The sequence below is a fragment of the Gorilla gorilla genome, chromosome X (genome assembly GCF_029281585.2).
Source record: "Gorilla gorilla gorilla isolate KB3781 chromosome X, NHGRI_mGorGor1-v2.1_pri, whole genome shotgun sequence".
Taxonomy (NCBI): Eukaryota; Metazoa; Chordata; class Mammalia; order Primates; family Hominidae; genus Gorilla; species Gorilla gorilla.
Genome location: NC_073247.2, coordinates 87,124,882 through 87,147,516, shown reverse-complemented (window position 1 = coordinate 87,147,516; position 22,635 = coordinate 87,124,882). Strand labels below are relative to the sequence as shown.

General features: G+C 39.9%; 2 protein-coding genes and 1 long non-coding RNA gene across 4 annotated transcripts in view; 1 reads left to right on the top strand and 2 right to left on the bottom strand.

The window, feature by feature from the left end:
* ZDHHC15 (zDHHC palmitoyltransferase 15) overlaps positions 1 to 22,635 on the top strand; it is a 156,746-nt gene that overhangs the window by 125,101 nt on the left and 9,010 nt on the right. For both annotated transcript variants that reach the window (XM_019018810.4, XM_019018811.4), the window contains one exon: positions 20,903 to 20,981. In XM_019018810.4, the coding sequence (XP_018874355.1) occupies positions 20,903 to 20,949 (47 nt within the window). In that variant the 3' untranslated portion in view covers positions 20,950 to 20,981. The remainder of the gene's footprint in view (positions 1 to 20,902; positions 20,982 to 22,635) is intronic.
* On the bottom strand, positions 1,665 to 22,033 carry LOC129530115 (uncharacterized). The gene is made up of 3 exons (XR_008675663.2): positions 20,853 to 22,033; positions 20,372 to 20,415; positions 1,665 to 14,030 (listed from the first exon to the last, which is right to left on the bottom strand). It is a non-coding gene; the product is annotated as an uncharacterized lncRNA (long non-coding RNA).
* On the bottom strand, positions 15,249 to 15,761 carry LOC129530113 (large ribosomal subunit protein eL21-like). The gene has a single exon (XM_063702851.1). The coding sequence runs from the start codon at positions 15,744 to 15,746 to the stop codon at positions 15,264 to 15,266; it is 483 nt and encodes a 160-aa protein (XP_063558921.1). The 5' UTR covers positions 15,747 to 15,761; the 3' UTR covers positions 15,249 to 15,263.

Sequence of the window (22,635 nt, the reverse complement as noted above, 5' to 3'; positions counted from 1 at the left end):
AGTTGTACAGTCATTTGGAGAACATATGACACCCGGGCCATTTGAGTTACCAGAGTTCTTGCATTGGTTTTTTTTTCATCTCTGCATGTGGGTGTTTCTTTAACTGCAGTGTAGCTTGAGTACAGTCAATATACTTCTTTTCTGGATGTTTTCACTGGGCTGAGGCTTTGTGTAGTGTCTTTATTTGAAGCTGATTTCTTGTCTCTGGTATCAGAGGGGGTTATTTTAGTGATGAATTTTTGGTGTTGAAGTTTTGGGGTATGAACCCGCAGGTGACACTCAGGCTTACTGGTCATTTGGTAGACTCTTGCTCAGTTGTGTAGCTCCCCTATTTTTTCTCACAGTTGCAGCCATATTTCCTCTCAGTGCTCTGAAAGTGAAGGTTCCTCTCCCCCTTGAGTCTGGCTGTAGTTCATGACTTGGTACAGTTGGGCTGCCCACTGGAGCTCTGGGGTGATCTTAGTGCTTATGTTCCTTCCCCAGCATAGAGGCAGCAGAGGAGGAGATCTTAGTAGTGGTTGTGGCCAAGGGTCGTTTACTTGACTCCTGGGGGCTTTACTCCAGAGAGATACAGGTCAGCAATTGCTCAGTGCAGTCAGCCCAAGGTGAAGGGTTTATGCCCAAGCCAGGGGTTCCCTGTCTGGTGATGAGCCATGGGTGGTGTTTAGGACCTGTGGGAGATGGACTGGCCTCCTCTCCTTGGGTCAACTACAGCTTGTTGGAGGTATGGATAAGACACTTAGGGTCTTTGCTCCTTTGTTACTCCAAGGGTGGCAAGAGTAGTTCCACTACAGAGGCTGTGGCTAAGAGGCTTTGCTTTCAGTTGCCCCTGGAGGCTCTGTCCAGGGAGTTGCTGAGTTGGTACTAGCTTAGTAGCTCTGGTGGGGGGTGGCTGGAGGGCCAGGCCTGGAGGACCTGCCCATTGAGGAGATATGAAAATGGGCAACCACATAACAGTCTGGCCACTTTTTCATAGGGCTTCTGTGGTATGCTTGGGGCCTACTCCAGATCCTAATCACCTCAGATTTTCCAGAACCTGGAGGTGTCACCAGTGAAGGCTGTGAAACATCAAACATGGCAACTTGTCCCTATTTCAGGGAGTTTTGTCCCAGGGAGTTACAGACCTGTTGCTGGCCCAAAGGCAACTGTAGGAAGTGGCTGGAGACCACAGTTGGGAGGTCCCGGCCAGTGAAGATGAACAGGATTGGGAACTGCTTAAAAAGCAGTCTGATCCTGTTTTGGTAGAGCAGCTGCGTTGTGCTGGGGGTCCACTTCAGCCCTTGGTCACCTCACACTCTGAAGCCCAAAGGCTGGAATGGGTAAGATGCCCAAAGAGCAATGATGGCAGCCCACCCCTCCCTGTGGGAGTGCTGTCCCAGGGGGAGTTCAGATCTCTGTTGGCTGGAGAGCTTGGGTGGGGATAGCTGGAGGCCCCAGTTGGGAGGTCCCGCCCAGTGAGGAGGAACAAGATCAGGACCCACTTATAAAGGCAGTTTGGCCATGTTTTGTTAAAGCAGCTGTGCTTTGCTGGGGGGTCCACTTCAGACCCTGGTCACCTCAGACACCCCAAAGCCCAAAGGTTGGAATGCCTAAGTCATCCAAAGAGCAAAAATGATCGTCCACCCCCCTCTGGGAATGCCTTTTGAGGGGGAATTCAGATCTCTGTCAGTTGGAGAGATTGGGTGGGGGTGGCCGGAGGCCCTGGTTGGGAGGACCTGACCAGTGAGGAAGAACAGGATCAGGCGCCGGCCTAAAGCAGCAGTCTGGCTTTGTTTTGGTAGAGGAGCTAGGCTGTGCTGGGGAATCCCTTTTGCCCCAGGTCAGCTAGACTCTCAAAGCCTGAAGGCTGGAACGACTAAGGCACCTGAAAAGCAAAGACGGTGGCTCGCCCCTCCCACCAGGAGCTCCTTTTTAGGGAAGTGCAATGCTGCTACTGCTAGCTGACTGGAATTCCAAGCCAGTGGATCTTATCTTGTGAGGTGCCATGGAAGTGAGGCCTGTGGGCTGTTACTGCTCAGCCCCCTGGATTCAGCTTCTTTCCTAGGGCTATGTACAGGAGTCTAACCTCCCACTTTGTGGGAGCTGCAGCTACTTTTGCTGAAACGCCCAAGTTTCTAAGGCTCCAGTGTCTCCACACATGCCTGAGCGGCTGCTCTGCCAAGACTCAATGTAACTCTATTTGTCAGACTGAAGACTGAGGGCCCTGGTGGGGTGGGTTCTCAAGGAAATCTCCTTACCCAAGGGTTGCAAAGATCTGTGGGAGAAGCATGGCTTCCCTGGGTGGAGGAGGATTCACCTGCCTCCGTGTTGCTCCCAGATGGGCTGTTGTCCTCTTGCTTTTCTTTGTTCTCTGTGGGTCAAGTTGTTTCCTAGATTAATCCCAATGTGAGTAACTGAATATTTTGGTTGAAGGTCTTGTATTTATTCACCCCTTCTGTTCCTCTTCGTGAGAGCCACACAACCTAGCTGCTTCTAGATGACCATCTTGGCCACTACTCCCCAGGTTGTTTCTTTATTCATTCAGCCACTCTATGCCTTTTAAAACAAGTTTTTTTTTTATTTTTAATTTTTCTGGGTACATACTAGGTATATATATTTATGGGGTATATGAGATATCTTAATACAGGTATACAATGTGTAATAATCAAATGAGGATAAATTGAATATCTACAACTTCAAGCATTTATCCTTTATTTCTCTTACAAACAGTCCAATTATACTTTTAGTTATTTAAAAATACTAAATCTTGTTTATTCTAACAATTTTTTTTTGAGATGGAGTCTCACTCTGTTGCCCAGGCTGTAGTGCAGTGGTGTAATCTCAGCTCACTGCAACCTCCGCCTCCTGGGTTCGAGTGATTCTCATGCCTCAGCCTTCTGAGTAGCTGGGATTACAGGCGTGCACCACCATGCCTGACTAATTTTTGTATTTTTAGTAATGACGGGGTTTCACCATGTTGGCCAGGCTGGTCTCGAGCTCCTGACCTCAGGTGATCCACCCACCTTGGCCTCCCAAAATGCTGGGATTGCAGATGTGAGCCACCGCACCCAGCCAATATTTTTATAAGTGTTAACCATCCCAACTTCCCCGACCCCCAAACACCATTCCCAGCCTCTGGTTACCATCATTATACCCTCTATCTCCATCAATTAAATTGTTTTAATTTTTAGCTCCCCAAAATAATTGGGAGCATGTGATGTTTGTCTTTCTGTGCCTGGCTTATTTCACTTAACATAATGACCTCCAGTTCCATCCATGTTGTTGCAAATAACAGGATTTCATTCTTTTTTATGGCTCAATAGTACTCCATTGTATGTATGTACTACTTTTTATCTATTCATCTGCTGATGGACACTTAGTTTGCTTTTAAATCTTGGCTATTGTGAGTTGTGCTCCAATAAACATAGGAATGCAGATATCTCTCCAATATACTGATTTTCTTTCTCTTGAGTATATAACTAGGAGTAGAATTGCTGGATCATATGTTAGCTCTATTTTTAGTTTTCTGAGGAAACGCCAAACTATACTCCATAGTAGTTTTAATAAAACATACATTTGCACCAATACTGTTCAAGGGTTCCCATTTCTCCACATCCTCACCAGCATTTGTTATTGCCTGACTTTTGGATAAACTTTAACTGGGGTGAGATTTGGTCTCGTTATAGTTTTGATTTTCATTTCTCTGATCAATGATGTTGAGTACCTTTCCATGTACCCGTTTGCCATTTGCATATCTTCATTTCAGAAATGTCTATTCACATCTTTTGCCCATTTTTAATCAGATTATTAGATTTTTTCCTATAGAATTGTTTGAACTCTTTATGTATTCTGGTTATTAATCCCTTCTCAGATGGGTAGTTTGCAAATATTTTCTCCCATTCTGTGGTTTGTCTTTTCACTTTGTTTATTGTCTTCTTTGCTGTATGGAAGGTTTTTAACTTGATGTGATCCCATTTGTCTATTTTTGCTTTGGTTGCCTGTGCATTAGGGGGTATCACTCAACACATCGTTGCCAATTCCAATGTCCTGAAGAATTTCCCCAAAAGTTTTATTTCATAGTTTCATATTTTGAGGTCTCAGAGTTAGGTCTTTAATCTATTCTGATTTGACTTTTATATATGGAAAGAGGTAAGGGTGTAGTTTCATTCTTCTGCATATGGATATCCAGTTTTCCCAGCACCGTTTATTGAGGAGAGTGTTCTTTTCCCAGTGAGTGTTCTTGGCATTTTTGTTGACAATAAGTTTACTCTTTGTTCTCTATTCTGTTCCATTGGTCTATATGTCTCTTTTTATGCTAGTTCCATTCTGCTTTGCAGTCAGGTAATGTGGTTCCTACAGTTTTATTTTGCTCAGGATAGCTTTGGCTATTCTGGGTCTTTTGTGGTTCCATATAAATTTTAGGATTATTTTTCCTATTTCTATGAAGGATGTCATGGGTATATTAAGAGGGATTGCATTTAATCTGTAGATTGCTTTGGGTAGTATGGACATTTTAACAATATTCTTCCAAATCATGAACATGGAATATCTTTCTATTTTTTTGCTTCCTAGTCAATTTATTTCAATGTTTCACAGCTTTTCTTGTAGATATTTTTCACTTCTTTGGTTAAGCTAATTTATGGGTATTTTATTTTACCTATTGTGAAGGGGGTTACTTTCTTGATTTCATTTTATGTTGTTCACTGTTAGCATACAGAAATGCTACTAATTTTTGCATGTTGATTTTGTATTCTGCAACTTGACTGAATTTGTTTATCAGATCTAATGTTTTTTTGTGGAATCTTTATGTTTTTTCAAATATAAGATTATATCATCTAAAAACAAGGATAACTTGACTTTTTCCATTCCAATTGGGATGTGTTTATTTCCTTCTCTTATCTGATTGCTCCAGCTAGGACTTCTAGTACTGTGTTGAATCACAGTAGTGAAAGTGGGCTGAAATTTTTCACTTCCCTTCTTAATTTCTTTATTGATCTACTGGTAATTCAGGAGCATATTATTTAATTTCCATGTGTCTATATACTTTCCAAACTTCCTCTTGTTATTGATTTCTAATTTTATTCCACTGTGGTCATATAAGGGATTTGATATTATTTCACTTGTTAAATTTTTTTAACACTTGTCATCTAACACATGGTCTGTTCTTCAGAATGATCCATGTGCCAAAGAGAAGAATATGTATTCTGCAGCTGTTGGATGAAATGTTCTGTAAATATTTTTAGGTTCACTTCATCTGTGGTGCATATTATCTGATGTTACTTTGTTGATTTTCTGTCTGGGTGATCTGTTCAATGTTGAAGGTGGGGTATTGAAGTCTCCAGCTGTTATTGTTTTGGAGTCTTTCTCTGTTAAGCTCTAATAATATTTGCTTTATACCTCTGGGTGTTCCAGTGTTGAGTGTAAGTATACTTAGAATTGTTATATTCTCCTGCTGAATCGACCCCTTTATCATTATATAATCACCTTCCTTGTGTCTTCTTATAGTTTTTGTCTTGAAATGTATTTTCTCTGATATTTTTGTAGCTACACATGCTCTGTTTTTGTTTTCACTGGCATGGAATATCTTTTTCCATTCCTTTATTTTCAGTCTATTTGTGTCTTTATAGATGAAAGGTGTTTCTTGTAGGTAATAGATCATCGGGTCTAGTTTTTTTTTTTCATCCATTCAGCCACTTTTTCTCTTTTGATTAGAGTTTACTCCATTTACATTCAATGTTATTATTGAAAAGAGCTTGCTCCTACCATTCTGTTACTTGTTTTCTGGCTGTTTCATGGGTTTTTGTTTTGTTTTGTTTTGTTTTTGTTTTTGTTTTTTGTCCTTCCTGACTTCTTTTAAGTAAAGGTGATTTTCTCTTGTGGTATGTTTTAATTTCTTGCTTTTTATTTTTTGTGTATCTGTAATATGTTTTTTTATTTGCAGTAACCATATGATGGTTAGTACTGAGTGTCAACTTGATTGCTTGAGTGGATTGAAGGATACAAAGTATTGATCTTCGGTGTGTCTGTGATGGTGTTGCCAAAGGAGGTTAACATTTGAGAATCAGTGGGTTGGGAACAGCAGACTCATTCTTAATTTGGGTGGGCACAATCTAATCAGCTGCCAGCGCAGCTAGAATATAAGCAGGCAAAAAAATGTGAAAAGATAGACTGTCCTAGCCTCCCAGCCTACATCTTTCTCCCATGCTGGATGCTTTGTGCCCTCAAACATCAGACTCCAAGTTCTTCAGTTTTGGAACTCGGATTGGCTCTCCTTGCTCCTCAGCCTGAAGACAGCCTATTGTGGACCTTGTGGTGGTATAATACTTAATAAACTCATATATATAATTCCATTAGTTCTGTTTCTCTAGAGAACGCTGACTAATACAGATTTTGGTACCAGCAGTGGTTCTAGAAGAACAGAATATTAAGGATGGAGTTCTTTTGTTGGTTTGGGGGTTTCTGGAATTGGCTGCTTAATATGATTAGACACAAAAATGTTAAGGACTCTACTTCTAATAGTATGGAGAACACTGATGGTCCTTGGCATGAACTGTTTAGAGAGTTAGCAAAATAAATACACTCGACACTCCTGATTCATTGCTCATGAGAGGCAAGGAGTTTAGTGACTCTATACATAATACTTTTGACCTTATGTGGAGAACCAAGGAACATAATGAAGCTGGTTGGCTGCTCCTAAGTTCAGTGGAAAAACTGGTGAAGGAAAATGATGAACTCAAGGATTCTGTCTCCTGGCTTCAGAAGCAGATACTGAGTCTCAAATCTGCTAAGATTGCCCTGAGTGAGAGTCTTATTTCAGAGGGAGGAACACTGCCACCAGGAGACACAACAAGGATTCCATTAAACAGGAAGTTATGATTGCCACCTGAACATTTTGGGCTTCTCCTACCTTTAAGTCAACAGGCTAAGAATGGAGTTACAGTGTTGTCTGGGGTGATTGACCCAGACTATCAAGATGAAATCAGTCTACTACTGCACAATGGATGTAAGGAAGAGTATGCATGGAATACAGGAGATCCATTAGGGCGTCTGTTAGTATTACCATGCCCTGTGATTATGGTCAATGGGAAACTACAACAGCACAATCCAGGCAGGACTACAAATGACCCAGACCCTTCAGGAATGAAGGTTTGGGTCACTTTATCAGGAAAAAAAAAAAACCATGACCTGCTGAAGTGCTTCCTGAAGGCAAAGGGAATACAGAATGGGTAGTAGAAAGCAGTCGTCAGTACCAGCTACAACCACGTGACCAGCTGGAAAAATGAAGACTGTAATTGTCATGAGTATTTCCTCCTTCTTTTGTTAAAAAAACGTTTATGCGTATATACACTTGTACTAAGAAAATATCTTCATTTTATTTCCTTTCTCCTTTATCATGTGACATAAGATTTATTGACTTCACATCAACATTTAAGTATTGTTAACTTTATGTAATAGTATTTGGGTTGGGGATTGATGCAGTTGCAGTTGTACAAAGGATAGTTGTATTATGTTTGGTGTAACTATGACCTTATTATCATCTATATTTGAATATTATGTATGATCTCAGGAGATGTGTATGGGTTCAAGTTGACAAAAGGTAGACTTGTGATGGTTAATACTGGTCAACTTGATTGGACTGAAGAATACAAAGTATTGATCCTGGGTATTTCTGTGACAGTGTTGCCAAAGGAGATTAACATTTGAGTTGGTGGGCTGGGAAAGGCAGGCCCACCCTTAATTTGAGTAGGCACAATCTAATCAGCTGTCAGTGTGGCTAGAATATAAACAGACAGAAAAATGTGAAAAAAGAGACTGGCCTAGCCTCCTAGCCTACATCATTCTCTAGTGCTGGATGCTTTCTGTCCTTGAATGTCGGACTCCAAGTTCTTCAGTTTTGGAACTCGGATTGGCTCTCCTTGCTCCTCAGCCTGCAGACAGCCTATTTTGAGACCTTGTGATCATGTGAGTTAATGCTTAATAAATTCCCCTATAGATATATTCCATTAGTTCTGTCCCTCTAGGGAACCCTGACTAATACAAACTGTAAGGCTTGCAATAATATAACCCATTATTTTAAACTGATGACAACACTAATTGCATAAACAAACAAAGATAAAACTAATAAAAACTGCAAATGAACTTCATCCTCATGCTTTTAATTTTTTTATGTCTATTTGTATCTTATTGTACTGCCTATGCCTTCAGAAGTTGTTATAGTTATTTTTGATCAGTTCATCTTTTAGTCTTTCTACTCAAGATATGAGTAGTTTACATATCACACCTACAGTGTTACAATATTCTGTGTTTTCTGTGCGCTATTACCAGTGAGTTTTGTACCTTCAAATTTTTATTTTTTGCTCATTAACATTCTTTTCTTTCACATCAAAGAACTCCTTTTAGCATTTCTTATAGAACACTTCTGCTGTTGATGCTTCAGTTTTTGTTTTTCTGGGAAAGTCTTTATTTCTCCTACATGTTTGAAGAATATTTTTTGCTATATATACTATTCTAGGGTAAAAAGGGATTTTATTCCTTCAACACTTTAAATATGTCATGCCAGTCTCTCCTGGCCTGTGAGGTTTCCACTGAAAAGTCTGCTGCGAGATATGTTGAAGTGCCATTGTATGTTGTTTCTTGCTGCTTTTAGGATCCTTTCCTTATTTGTCACCTTTGGAAGTTTTATTATCAGATGTCTCGATGTAGTCTTATTTGGCTTAAATCTGTTTGGTCTTCTATCACCTTCTTGTAATTGAATATTAATGTCATTCTCTAGGTTTGGGAAATTCTGTCATTATTCCTTTGAATAAACTTTCTACCCCTATCTTTCTCTCTACCTCCTCTTTAAGTCCAATAACTCTTAGATTTGCCAGTTTTAGGCTATTTTCTAGATCTTGTGAGTGTGCTTTTTTCTTTTTTCCTTTTTTTGTCTCTTCTCTATGTGTATTTTCAAGTAGCCTGTCTTCAAGCTCACTAATTCTTTCTTCTGTTTAGTCAATTCTGCTGTTAAGAAACCCTTTTGCATTCGTCAGTATTCAATTGAATTTTTCAGCTCAAGAATTTCTGCTTGGTTCCTTTTAATTATTTCCATCCCATTTTAAAATTTGTCTGGTAAGATTCTGAATTCCTTCTCTGTATTATCTTGATTTTCACTGAGCTTCCTTAAAACAGCTATTTTGAGTTCTCCTGTCTGAAAGGTCTACTATCTCAGTCTCTCTGAGATTGGTCATTATGCTTAATTTACTTTGTTTGGTAAAGGCATCTTTTCCTGGATGGTCTTGATACTGTGGCTGTTCATCAGTGTCTAGGCATTGAAGAGTTAGATATTTATTGTTGTCTTCACAGTCTGTGCCTGTTTATGCTTGTCCTCCCTGGGAAGGCTTTCCGAATATTCACAGGGATTTGGGTGTTGTGATCTAAGTCTTTGATCATTGCATTATATGCACATTTGGTGGCTCCTCAAGCCCAGTAATGCTGTGGCTCTTGCATACTCATATAAATACCATCTTGGTGGTGTTGGATAAGATCCTGAAGAATTCCATGGATTACCAGATGGAGGTTCTCATTCTCTTCCCTTACTTTCCCCCAAACAAACAAAGTCTCTTTCTGTGCTGAGCTGCCTGGAGCTAGGAGAGGGGTAACACAAGTGCCCCTGTGGCCACCACCACTAGGGCTGTGCTGGGTCAGCCCTGAAGCCTGTACAGCACTGATTCTCACCCAAGACCCATCATAACTACTGCCTATATTCTCTCAAGGCCCTAGGGCTCTACAATCAGCAGGTTGCAAAGCCAGCCAGGTTTCTGTTCTTCCCTTCTGGGCAGCGAATTCCCCCAGGTTCCAGGCAGTTCCAGAGATGCCATCTGGGAGTCAGCACTTAGATTCAGAAACCTTAAGTATCAACCTGGTGCTCTGTTCCAATGTGGCTGAGCAGGCACCAAAGCCAGAAGACAAAGTCCTTTTCACTCTTCCCTCCCCTTTCCACAAATACACAGTTATCTCGCTGTGGCCACTACTGCCCCAGGCCCACAGCACCTACTGCCTGGCTACTGGCAATGTTCACTCAAGGCCCAAGGGCTCTTCAATAAGGATATGGTGAATCCTGTCTGATCTGGGACTCACCCTTCACGGCAGTGAGCTGCACTCTGGCCCTGGGTAGGTATAGAAATGCCATTCAAGAGTCAAGGCCTAGAACTGGGGAACCCAAGAGCCTGCTTGGTGCTCTTCCTCACTGTGGCCAAGCTGGTACCTAACCTGCAAGTCAAAGTCTCCTTTATCTTCCCTTTGCTTTTATCAAGCAGAATGAGTCTCTGCTTATCGTCACCATAGCTGTGCATATGTTGGGTGACACCTAAAGGTAGCATATCTCTGAATCTCACCCAAGGCCCATGGTAAGTACTGCCTGGCTACCTCTAGTGACTATTCGGGGCCCAATGGCTCTTTAGTTAGCAGGTGATAAATCCTGCAGGACTGGGTCTTTCACTTTAATACAGCATGTTCCCTTCTGGCACAGCGTGTGTCTAGTAATGTCACCCATGAGCTAGGACCTAAAATTGAGGCCTCAGGACTCTTCCTGGTACCCTATCCTACTGTGGCTAAGTTGGTATTCAAGTTACAAGACAAAGTCCTCTATTCTCCCTTCTCCCTCCTCAAGCAGAAGGAAGGAGTCTCTCCTAGAGCTGCAAGCTGCACTGCCTGACATTGTGGGAGGGGTTACACAAGCAATCCCTTGACCACCTTGGCTGGTGGTCACTAGGTCATGTGTACCCCACATTCACTGGCTTCGAGCCCAGCAAAGCACCAGGATTTGCTCAGGAATTGCAGTCCTTGTGCCCTAGACTGCCTTTCAAGTTTATTTAGGACCCCAGAGCCTCAGCTTCCAGTAGCGGTACTTTCTAGAACTCAGGTTCTGACCACTGGGATTGGCATTTCCTATCTGATTAGGGCTTGTCTAAATGTTCCCTCTGTGGGCACCAGCTGAGTTCTGCCCAGTATTGCTTTCTGCTGTGACAGGGCAGCACTGAGTTCCAACACAAACTGCCACAGTCACTGCCCTCTCCCTCTCCCAAGTTCACAGAGTCTGTCTCTATACCATGCAACCACTGCTAGGAGATGGGAGAGGGGTGGTGTAGGCAATTCAAGACTGTCTTCCCTACCCTCTTCAGTGCCTCTTTCCTTAAAATGATGCTGAAACCAGGTACTGTGATCTCTCACATGATTTTTGATTCTTATGAAGGTGCTTTTTGTCTAAGTAGTTGCTCAATTTGGTGTTGCTGTGGGGAGGATGATTGGTGGAGGCATCTATTCAGCCATCTTGCTCCACCCAGTCTCTTCTATGCTTTTAATTGGAGAATTGAACCCATTTACATTCAATGTTGTTATTGGCAAGTAAGGACTTTCTACTGCCCTTTTTTGCTTGTTTTCTGCTGGTTTTGCAGCTCCTCTCTTCCCTTCTTTCTTTCTTCCTTTGTAGCTGTGTTATTTTCTCTGGCATTAAGTTTTAATTGTTTTTTATTTTTAGTGAATCTATTACAGGTTTTTGCATTCTGGCTATCATGAGGCTTACCAAAAAATATGTCATAGATGTAACAAGTTATTTTAAAGAGAGGACAGCTTTTCTTAAATCACAATGAAAATAATAGAAACAAAGAAAAAAATTCTACAATTTAACTTCATCCCCTCTACGTTTTGATTTTAATCATCTCTACTTATGTATTTGTATACTACCTATCTTTTAACAGGTTTCTTCAGTGATTATTGTTTTTGATAGATTTGTCTTCTGGGCTTCATACTAGAGTTTTGAGTTGATTACACAATTACAGTAGTAGAGTACTCTGGGTTTGTCCATGTACTTAATTTTGCCAGGGGATTGTGTACCTTCAAATGTTTTCTTTTTGCATTCTTTCAAATTGAAAAGCTCCTTTACCATTTCTTGTAAGATTGGTCTGGTGATGGTTAATTCTCTCAGCTTTTGTTTATCTGGGAAAGACTTTATCTCTGCTTTATTTTTGAAGGATAACTTTGCTGGATACAGTATTCTTGGATGACAGCTTCCTGCTCCCTGCCCCTCAGTAGTTTGAAAATGTCATCCTACTCCCTCCTGGCCTGTGTGGTTTCCATTGAGAAGTCTGTTGCCAAATAAATTGAAGCTCCTTTATATGTTTTGCACATCTTTTCTCTTGCTGTATTTAGGATCTTCTCTTTGACCTTGACCTTTGAGAGTTTGACTATTATATGCCTTGGGGTAGTTTGACTATTATGTGTCTTTGGGGTAGACGATTTTGGTTGAATCTTTTGGTGTGCTCTGACCTTCCTATACCTGGATATTTATCTTTCTCAAGTTTTGGAAAGTTTTTGCTATTATTTATTGAATTATGCTTTCAATCCCCTTGCTCTTGCTCAACTCCCTCTTGTACACAAATAATTCTTACGTTTGATGTTTTGAGGCAGTTTTCTGTATCTTGTAGGTGATCTCTTTTCCTTTTCATTCTTTTTCTCTCCTTTATTTTCAAAAAGCTTTTCTTTGAGCTCACTGATTCTTTCTTCAGCTCCATTTTGTTATTGAGAGCCTCTAATGATTTTTTTCAGATTAGCAAATGTATTTCTAAGTTTCATGATTTCTGTCTGATTTTTTCTATTTAAATTTTTTATTAACTATTTCTGATAAATTTCTGAATTGCTTCTCTGTGTTATCTTGGAAATCACTGAGTTTCCATAATATTGCCATTTTGAATTGCTGATCAGAGGGCTCAAATATTGCTGTCTCATTAGGGTCAGTCACTAGTTCCTTGCTTTGTCCATTTGGGAAGGTTATGGTTCCCTGTTCAGTATTACTTCTTGTGGATGCATGTCTGTTTTTGCATTAAAGAATTAGTTATTTATTCCAGTCTTCTCTGTCTGTCTTGTTTTGGTTTTTATTCATTATGTTTGCTTAGAGATTCTTTGTAATTTGCCTGTTGGATTTCAGTTTTTTTCCTCACTAGGTCACTATCTTCTTTTCAGTAGTAGATGGTGCCTTAAGCTCTGTTTTTCCTAGGATCTAGTAAACAATGGGAGCACTGCCCATCCCAAATGTGGAAACTTCCAAAGAGGAACTGTCAGTTTTAATTATATGACCTCTATCCATTAGGTGTAGTTCCTTAATTTCCTAGTAAGGAAGGTAAAATCAGTTTCTCTCCTCACTGAGCTCTTCTTTCAGCCTGGTTTGAAAATCCAGTAGAGAGCTCCAGGTCACAATCAAGCCCCGGGGTACATGATAATTATGCATAGCTTATTCCAGTTACTCTCTATCAGTATAGTAACCATGACAAGAAAAATAATTTAAAAAGAATCCAGCTGGCCAGGTGCAGTGGCTCATGCCTGTAATCCCAGCACTGTGGGAGATTGAGGCTGGCAGACTGCTTGAGCCCAGGAGTTTGAGACCAGCCTGGGCAACATAGTGAAACCTCTTCTCTATGAAAAACTACAAAAATTAACTGGGTGTCGTGGTGTGCATCTGTAGTCCCAGCTACTCAGGAGGCTGAGAGGTGGGAGGATCGCTTGAGCCCAGGAGGTCAAGGCTGGAGTAAACTGACCACACAACTGCACTCCAGCCTGGGCAACAGAGTAAGACCCTGTCTCAAAAAAAAATCTAGCAATAAAAGAACTGAACTTTTCTGAACTAAACAGCAGCTTTTCCCTTGAGCTAATGTGACTATAAATTGCCTCTTTATTTTGATAATTTTTATAGAATATATCCTAGAAGGCATATTTTTATCAAGTAAAAATATAATACAAAAACAAAAATTTTCTTGAGTGTGCTAATACAACCTTCCAGTGTTAATGATAATAAGGACTGGGGGGAATTAATCTCCTTCCTGTGAAATGCTGAACACTTGTCCTGAAAAAATACTGACATCAGACTCTAGTATATTCAATGTTTTATATATTGTAGCCTATTTCCTCTTTCGTTATTTGGATAAAACTTTCTTTATATGACACCCATTAATACTGCCCACAGTAGAAGAAATTTCTGATTTGTTTTCAATCTGGTACTTTATGCTGCCATGACAAATAACCTGTTAGAAAGAATAACAGAAAAAATAAATTAATATTTATTGAGAGAATATTAAAGTTATGAGATTGGACCCAGAAGGGGTGTTCAGGCAATACAATATATTGTCTCAGCTCAAGGGTATTTTATTTATTTGGGGAGATAAGATACATAAAGTTCCCTAACAGAACACAATACAGGATACATTATTTGCCAAATGATTAAAACCATAAAATTTGTGCTATAAGAATTCAAAGGAAAGGTGATTTGCTGTGGGCCAGGGTGGTCAGAAAAGGCTTTAGATAAGTAGAATTTGGACCTTGAAGATTAGATAGGATCTAGATTGGTGGCAAGGAATGCAGAGGCCAAAGGTGAAAGGAAAGTCACAGGTTGTAATGCGCAACACCCCAAGCTAAGTGAGGGGTACATGAAGAAAGTAGCCTGACTCCAGTAGAAATTTTGGGCAGTAAGGGAATAGATGGGAACTCATTAAAATAAGAGAACTCATCATCTTTATTTCAGTATTCTCTGCACCTCTTTCAAAACAGGGTTACATGTAGAAAATGATTATTAGATTAATTCAGCAGGTAAATTGGTATCAGTTTGGGTGGGACCTTAGACGTAAGACTAATAAGTTTATTCTGTGAGTGATGGGGAACTACTGAAGGTTTTTGAGCTGGGGCATGATGTGAAGAAAATGTTTCAGGAAGATGAGGAAGTGATTCTCCTATCAAAGCACACTTTCATCCTATGCCAGAGATTGCTGTAATCCCTGGACCTTCTGAGAGGATTGGTGAGAGCCCTTCTCCTCATCAGAATTCAGACTCTCCAAGTACATCCTATATACAAGAGCTCTGGTTCAGAGATGAGAGGCCTTTCACATCAAAAATTTTGTTGTTTAGAAGCATCTGTGGGTGACATTCTGTGCAATCACCTCCCAGTCAGACACAATGATTAACTCTTGCTTGAAGAAAAAAATTACTTTATCACTTAGTTCTTCAGACCTAACCAGACCTGTACGATTATTCCTAGGAATTTCAAAACTGCCACAGGACTTAGACAGAGTCATAAGTTAAATTCATGCCTTCTACCTCAAAGAAAGTACTTCTTCAAGGGTACCAAATTGCCCTTATGTATTTCCATGCATATTGGCGATAGTAGATAGTGCCAATGATGGAAGAGTCTTTAATCTTAGTCAATTATTTACCATCTTTTTTTTTACAGCCCAGATGTCTTTTATTTATTTTTTTAACACCTATTATGCCATAAATTCATAGAGAATAGGTTCCAGCAGCTCAGGCTCCTTCCCATTGGTTCTCACAAAGTGTGCTTCTCTGGGTGGAGCAGGCTGGCACTTTAGTTGAACCCAGGTATCTTTCTCTTTGGCTTCTTTCTTTCTCTGATCATTTTCCTTCATGCGTTTCAGGAAGCTATCTCGGCTCTTAGAGTGCTTAATGTGCTCAATACGCACATTAATTCTCTTGGCAAGAATCTTGCCCTTAACTTGTTTGTTTACAACAATGCCAACAGCATGCTGGGTAACATTGTAGACTCTTCCAGTTTTGCCATGGTAACACTTGTGGGGCATTCCTTTTTGAACAGTACCCATCCCCTTGATGTCTACAATATCACCTTTCTTATAGATTCGCATATACGTGGCCAAAGGAACAACTCCATGTTTTCTAAAAGGCCTAGAGAACATATATTGGGTGCCTCTCCTCTTTCCCTTTGTGTTCGTCATTTTGGCGAATTACTAGAAGATGGCGGTTCCAGCCAAAAGGGCATTTACCAGCTTTCTATATAGGAATTCAAGATATCTTGGCCTATACTAACATTTTACCAGTGTAGTCTTCACATGAGTTGTATACTTTTGATTACATATTTGGGATGATTAGATAAGTGGATGTTTTCCAAAAGCTTTTTTCTCTTTTATTCCCTCATATGAGGAATGAAGAGGCATTACCATTCTGGGGTAGGATGGCTGTCTGGTTGACCAAGTATATAATAGGAAAAAGGAGAGAGAATAGGGAAAAACTAACATTTCTGGCCGGGTGTGGTGGCTCACGCCTGTAATCCCAACACTTTGGGAGGCCGAGGTGGGCAGATCACAAGGCCAGGAGATCAAGACCATCCTGGTTAACACAGTGAAACCTCATCTCTACTAAAAATACAAAAAAAAAATTAGCTGGGTATGGTGGCGGATGCCTGTAGTCCCAGCTACTCAGGAGGCTGAGGCAGGAGAATGGCATGAACTCGGGAAGCGGAGCTTGCAGTGAGCCGAGATTGCACCACTGCACTCCAGCCTGGGTGACAGAGTGAGACTCCATCTCAAAAAAAAAAAAAACAAAACAAAAAACAAAAAAAAACCCTAACATTTCTGAAATTTGGGGTAGTGGGGGTGAAAAATACATACATGAAAAGCTGCCTAACAAAACACAATACAGGATATGTTATTGGTCAAATGAATAGAACTATAAAGTTTGTGCTATCAGAATTCAAAGGATACAATGATTTCCCGTGAGTTGGTTTGGTCAGAAAAGGCTTCACAGAGGAGGGAGAATTTGGGCCTTGAAGACTAGATAGGATCTGGATTGTCAGTGAGCAGTGCAGAAGCAGAAGGTATAAGGAAAGTCACAGGTTGTAGTGCACAAGACCCCAAGCTAAGTGAAGAGGACATGAAGAAAGTAGCCTGGCTCCAGTAAAGAATTTGGGGACTAGATGGGAACTCACTGGAGTCAGAAACATCATCTTTATTTCAGTATTCTCTGCAACTCTTGGAAAATAAGGTTGCATATAGAAAATGATTGTTAGATTATTTCAAAGTGTGCAACTAACATTTGTTGAATGCCAATTATGTGCCAGGTATAACCACTTTGTGAGCTGTAAGCATTAAATAACCCCATTTTGTAGATGAGGAAACTTAAGCTCAAAGAAACCCAAAGTCACACAGCTAGCAAGTGACAGATCCTGGCTCAAAAGTCCAAACTCTTTTAACAACTATACCACCCAGTATCTCTCCTTTGTTCCTGTTTACCTTTCAGTTTATAGATCTTTTAAGGACCACTTGAAAGAAAATTATTTTAGTTCCTGTACCTCTTTCACCAGAAAGAGAAGGTGGAAAAATATGGATAGAGCTCTAGCATGGGAAGCATCTCCCACCTCTGCCACTAAGTTCAATGCATGACTTTTGGAAAGCCTCTTCTCTCTGGACCTGTTTAAATTCCATGATCTTTAAGCTATCTTCAGCTATAATATCACATTTTGATACCACCTTACACTGATGGGACAGATGTCAAGCTGACTAACCTCAACCTGATATCTTTCACCAAATGGCTCCAAGCTCAACCTGATATCTTTCACCAAATGGCTCCTTTCCTTTTTCAGAAGGAATGCTATTATAATCTAGAGGCCACTGTAAACATGCAAATTGATACATCTTCCACATTCTAGAACCAAATTTCTTTCTTCATGTATTCTCTCGATATACACTTACTTGTTCCCTCTTAACACATCTGCCCTAACATTTTGGCCACATGCCTATAAACAACCTGTTCATACACTTGTCATTTGCCTTTTTATGAGAGTAGCAATCCTAGGCCTCATTTCTGAAAACATCAAACACAATACACTGGGTTATAGAAGGGTACTCCTTTGGGTAGCGAGACATTTTCCAAGTAACTTTTCCCCCATGTTTCTAGATAAGAATGTATCCATACTCTCAGCTCTTGGAAAACTTACTTCATGCAGTAATATCATGGATGTTCATTTTATTCCTTTACCTTTGTTGTCAAACCCTAAGCTCTAAATTGGTGTGTGTTCCCGAAATAAGGCAAGTCTCTAATCAATTAGTTCAATTCATAAAGCATTTCCTGAAGGTACATATCAAAAGGTCCTGTGGAGGGACATAAAGGTAAATAAATGGTGGCCTCTGTCCTCAAGGAGTTTGCAGTTGCAGGGAAAGACAATCTAACACAAGACTTGGTGTGCTCATTGCCATAAAAATGGTGCTACTAATTACATACCTAATATAGGCTTAGCTCTGCATTAAGCAATGTGTGATACATGTGGAAATTGTGTGATTTTTAGTGATGTTTAAACCTGAGTATGTCAGTAAAGGGGGGAAGTGGGCTATTCTGGTGAGAGTTTTGAGGATGAGGCAAGACTTAATCTAGATGTTATTGGAATGAGAAACATAAGGATAGATGCGAGGAAGAAGGAATTAGCATTCCAGGAAAGTGGGCTATTCTGGTGAAAGTTTTGAAGATGAGGCAGGACTTAAGCTAGGTGTTATTAGGATGGGAAACATCAGGATAGATGCTAGAAGAAGGAATTAGCATTCCAGGTCAGAGTTACAACATGAATGTGGTAAGAACACTGAAGCATAGGGCGGACATTGTGGTTGTGGGCTACAGTCTTAGAGAGGTAAGATACGGCCAGATGATAGAGGGTTTTATAGACTTGATACAATAGAAAATAGCTATTAAGTTTATGATCTTGAGTGATGTATTGATATAAGGAAAGATTAATTTTAGAAAGATTACTTGGGTGCTAGTATGCAGGATGGATTGGAATTTGGAGAGACAAGAACTGGAAAGAACAGCAAAAAACTGTGCATGTGTTGCAATGGATTCATGAGTGGTAGTAACACTATAAATTGAGAGGAATGATCAAAGCCAAGAGACATTTTAAGTATCTGGAAATAGTCCCACTAACTAGAGAGATCTGGGAGTCATTTGTATAGAGATGGCAGTTAAATCCTTGGAGGTAAAGAAGAATCAACAAGGAGAGAATAAAACTAGGGAAGAAAGATGAAATGTAAAACTAGTAATCACCTAAGCAGTGTTGACATGCATCCACATGGACAAGGAAATAAATGGGGAAGAGAAAGCCAGAGGGTTAAGAATGGAACATTACACAATGCTCATAGTTTGGGGTAGAGTATCCCAAAAATACTATGAATGAAAGAGTATTGCCCCTATTTTACAGATGAAAAAGCTGAGGCTGGGGAGGTAATGCAACTTATATAAAGTCATAAAGCAGTGGTGACTCAACCTAAGTTTTCCCAGACTCCACTGTGTCATTTGCTCTGTTCTTCCCAATCTCTGAGAACCAATGGCTAGAAAGAGGTGTACCTATACTGCCAAAGTCACTTCACATAGCATCAAGGGTTTATGTGAGAACCTAGAGTTTTAAAGTAAAGGAGATCTAGGAGAAGACAGGAAAAGAGCCAGAGCTTAACCAGCACACACTAAGACTAAAATAACATCATTCTTGGTTCAAGTAGACATATATTGAGTAAGTGAAATCACTACTACATAGGCAGCAAGGGCAGGTGTAGTTGGGGGAAGGAGTATAGGTGCAGATGGTAGGAGGTGAAGGTGAATTGACTCCCTAAATTCTGTGTTTGTCTTCTATTACCCAGAGCCTGATTTTTTTTAGGTATCTTCCTTTTTTAATTTAGTCCTCACCCGGTGAGCTACCTTTGCAACCTTAGCTTAATCTTATTCTGGGAGTGAAACCAAAGTTGATAATTGGGTTTTCAGCTCAAGCCTCAGTGTCTACAAGAGCAGGATTTTAATTCAAATAATTGCTTGGAGGAAAAATTTTCTGTGCCAAATAAGTGTATGTTGCAGTACGAAAAGGTAAAAGCATCCTAAAAGCAGAATCCAAACAGCCAACTTTTGGAAAGGTTCATCACCAAACCACACCTAAAAATTCTGAAATATCCAACCATCAGCAAGGAGTGAACATTGAAAGAATTAGCATCACTTCTTTGGAACAGCAAGGCAAGGAAATTTATTGCACTTTCAGAATTGTCTTTCACTATTTTTCAGTTGCCTTCTTAGTAGAAATGTTGGGTAGGCAAGATGAGATATATGCTTAAGCACTTGCAACCTCTTTTTCTCTTTATTTGATAAACATAAAGTTATTTTCTGTGTATCTTTCACTGAAGACCTAGGCCAATACATTTGCTTTCTGCCCAAACTTAAAGGGAAGAATACCCTAAGGCTAGGATTCCAGACAAGACAGAATGTTGGGCCTACCATAGGGTCATGATTCCAAAGAGACATTCTCAGAGCCACTTTTATTTTTCCAGTTTTCCTGGAAGAAAGCAACCTGCTGTCTGGAATCTGCCTGTTTAACTCAGTGGCATGAGAGCTTGCAGCCTTCTGTGGCAAGCATAACTCACACTGACTGGCTGGCCTCTGTCTTTGGGAATCTAGATTTCACACTTAAGAAAGCACTCTGAATGGAACATAAAAGACACTGTACTGTGCAGAAACTGTAGGGGATGGCTACTGTCAACCTTTTTATCTCAAAATGCCAAGTATATTATTATGCTGTGAGTATGAGAAAAGTGATTACCTGTACATTCAGCAAGCTGATTCAGAGTGTGCTCTCCCAAAAGGCTGGAGGTCAGAAACAAAAACATTTGTACCATAAATGATGTTGCTTGTTAATCCCAAAGCCTCTTATTTTCTAGATACCTCATTCCTTTTTTAGAAACACACCATCACCTAAAGTACTGTAATAGCTATCTCAATTATGTCCTGTGGAATAATAGCAAAACGGGGTAATTTTGTGGGTAGCCAGATGCAAAACATTCCATTAAAGTCAGATTATGTTGAGCTGTCATCATAGCTATTTAAGTCAAATACCAGCCAGTATTATAGATCAGATAATGCTGATAAATAATCTTAGTTCATAGTGTAGCAGGCTGACTATTCTTAGAATGTGAATGTCTGGTTACAAATGCTTCTGTGTTACACATCAGTCTTTAGAGGTTTGCAGGTATCTGTTGCCTGCAGAGATTGAACAAGAAGGAAAACTGCCAGTGAATACCCACCCATATAAGGCACGGGGACATTTGATCATCTTCACGTTTCAACCTTGCAGATTATCCAGAAGGCTCATCATCTCTTGCTGTGGAAACGGAAACATAGCAGTTTTCACATTTCCTGCATCTCTCAGACAGGTCAGTATTCTGAGGGAGACACATACAGTGGCACCTGGACTGCTAAGAAGAAGGCTTGGGAGAAGAACTAGAAAAGAAATAAGTTCTTATCCTGGGTGAAAAAGATTTTAAATTCTTCACTCTTGTAATGCATGCATAAGCAGAAGTTCTATACATAATTTCCCTTGGCAGTGTGCTGAAAAAAAAAGATGCCCTTATTCCCTGCAAACTCACACTTATGTCACTTGTGCTGAAAAAAACTCCGGGGATCCAGACACCCAAACATTCCATTAAGGTTATTTACTCTCATACTGTGAATTATAAGCCTCCTCCTGTTTCATTCCAGGTCTCTGAAGTGGTACAGATTACAAATAGCTTTCTTTTGCCTGACTCCATTATGTCAGTTAATAACCTACTCTTCCCCACTAAGGGCAAAAAAGCATCCTTCCTACACTGTAACCCTCCTAAAATGCTATGAGTTTGTTAAGTAGTGGCAGACAACTTTATACATGGGATTCTCTTTGGCCTGGTGAAAAGCTCGATGACCTTCTTTTTGCAACACTCACAGGTATAAACCCAGTGTAATTAAATATTAAAAGAATGTTAGTAATAGAAATACCATAGAGCTTATAGCTCTGATCTGATGAAACTTCTAATCCTATTCTCATGAAAAAAGCTAGCAATTATTCAGAAGCTTACAATCTGTTCGTGGGTTCCCAGGTCTTCAGTTCTTTCCCTTACAGAAATTCTGCTGTGTACAAGTGTACATATTGTATAAAACTTTGTATATGCCAGCCACTTTGGTGTGTACTTGATATATATGATCTTATTTAATCCTCACATCAACTGTAAGATGAATGTTACTATTCCCATTTTACTTATGAGAAAACTGATATGCAGAGAGGTTAAATCACTTATCCAAGGCTGCATATGTAGTAAGTGGCAACCTAGGGTTGTAACTCAGGTCTATCTGACCTCAAAGCATGCTATTTCCACCATGGCACTACATTTCAAAGTCTGAGTTATTTGTGATGTGTCTTTATTTATTATCAAAGATTAAAAAAGGAGAGAACTAAGTCTGTTTCCTTATCCAAAGCCCTGATGAAATGCTTGATGTTTAGGTAAGACAACTTATATGATAGTAATATCTAGATTTGGGTTATCTGTGGTGCTAATCTGTCTATTTTATTTTAGTATTTTCCTAGGGGAAACACTACTACTTTGGCATGGTAACAGATGTTAAAGGGAAGAAAAATTATCTGGTAAATAAATTTATAAAACCCTATATAAGCAAAATTAGAAAGTTGGCTTTAGTGTAGGAATTCTCAGGGATTTTACTACACTATTGAGTTTTGTGGCTCACCAAAAGGAGGTTGTAGTGGTCCCTTAAATTTTATTTAACTGTTGGATCCTTTCTTTTTTGTGCCTATCATGGAACCTAGTATTTCGTGCAGTACTTATCAGGACCATTAATATGCTAAGGAACTTTGAAATGCATTTTTTATATGCTTCCCTAGATAAGCAAAATTGCCTTCAAGCAATGCCTTATGCCTTTTACAGGGCACTCTGTCCAAATATATTAATAAAGTGATTCATTTTGTGGAAATAACAAACTCATATATATATATATATATATTTTTTTGAGATGGAGTCTCACTCTGTCGCCCAGGTTGGA

Excerpts from the sequence above, each read along its gene's own strand:
- LOC129530113 (XM_063702851.1), bottom strand. The coding sequence starts at position 15,746 with ATGACGAACACAAAGGGAAAGAGGAGAGGCACCCAATATATGTTCTCT.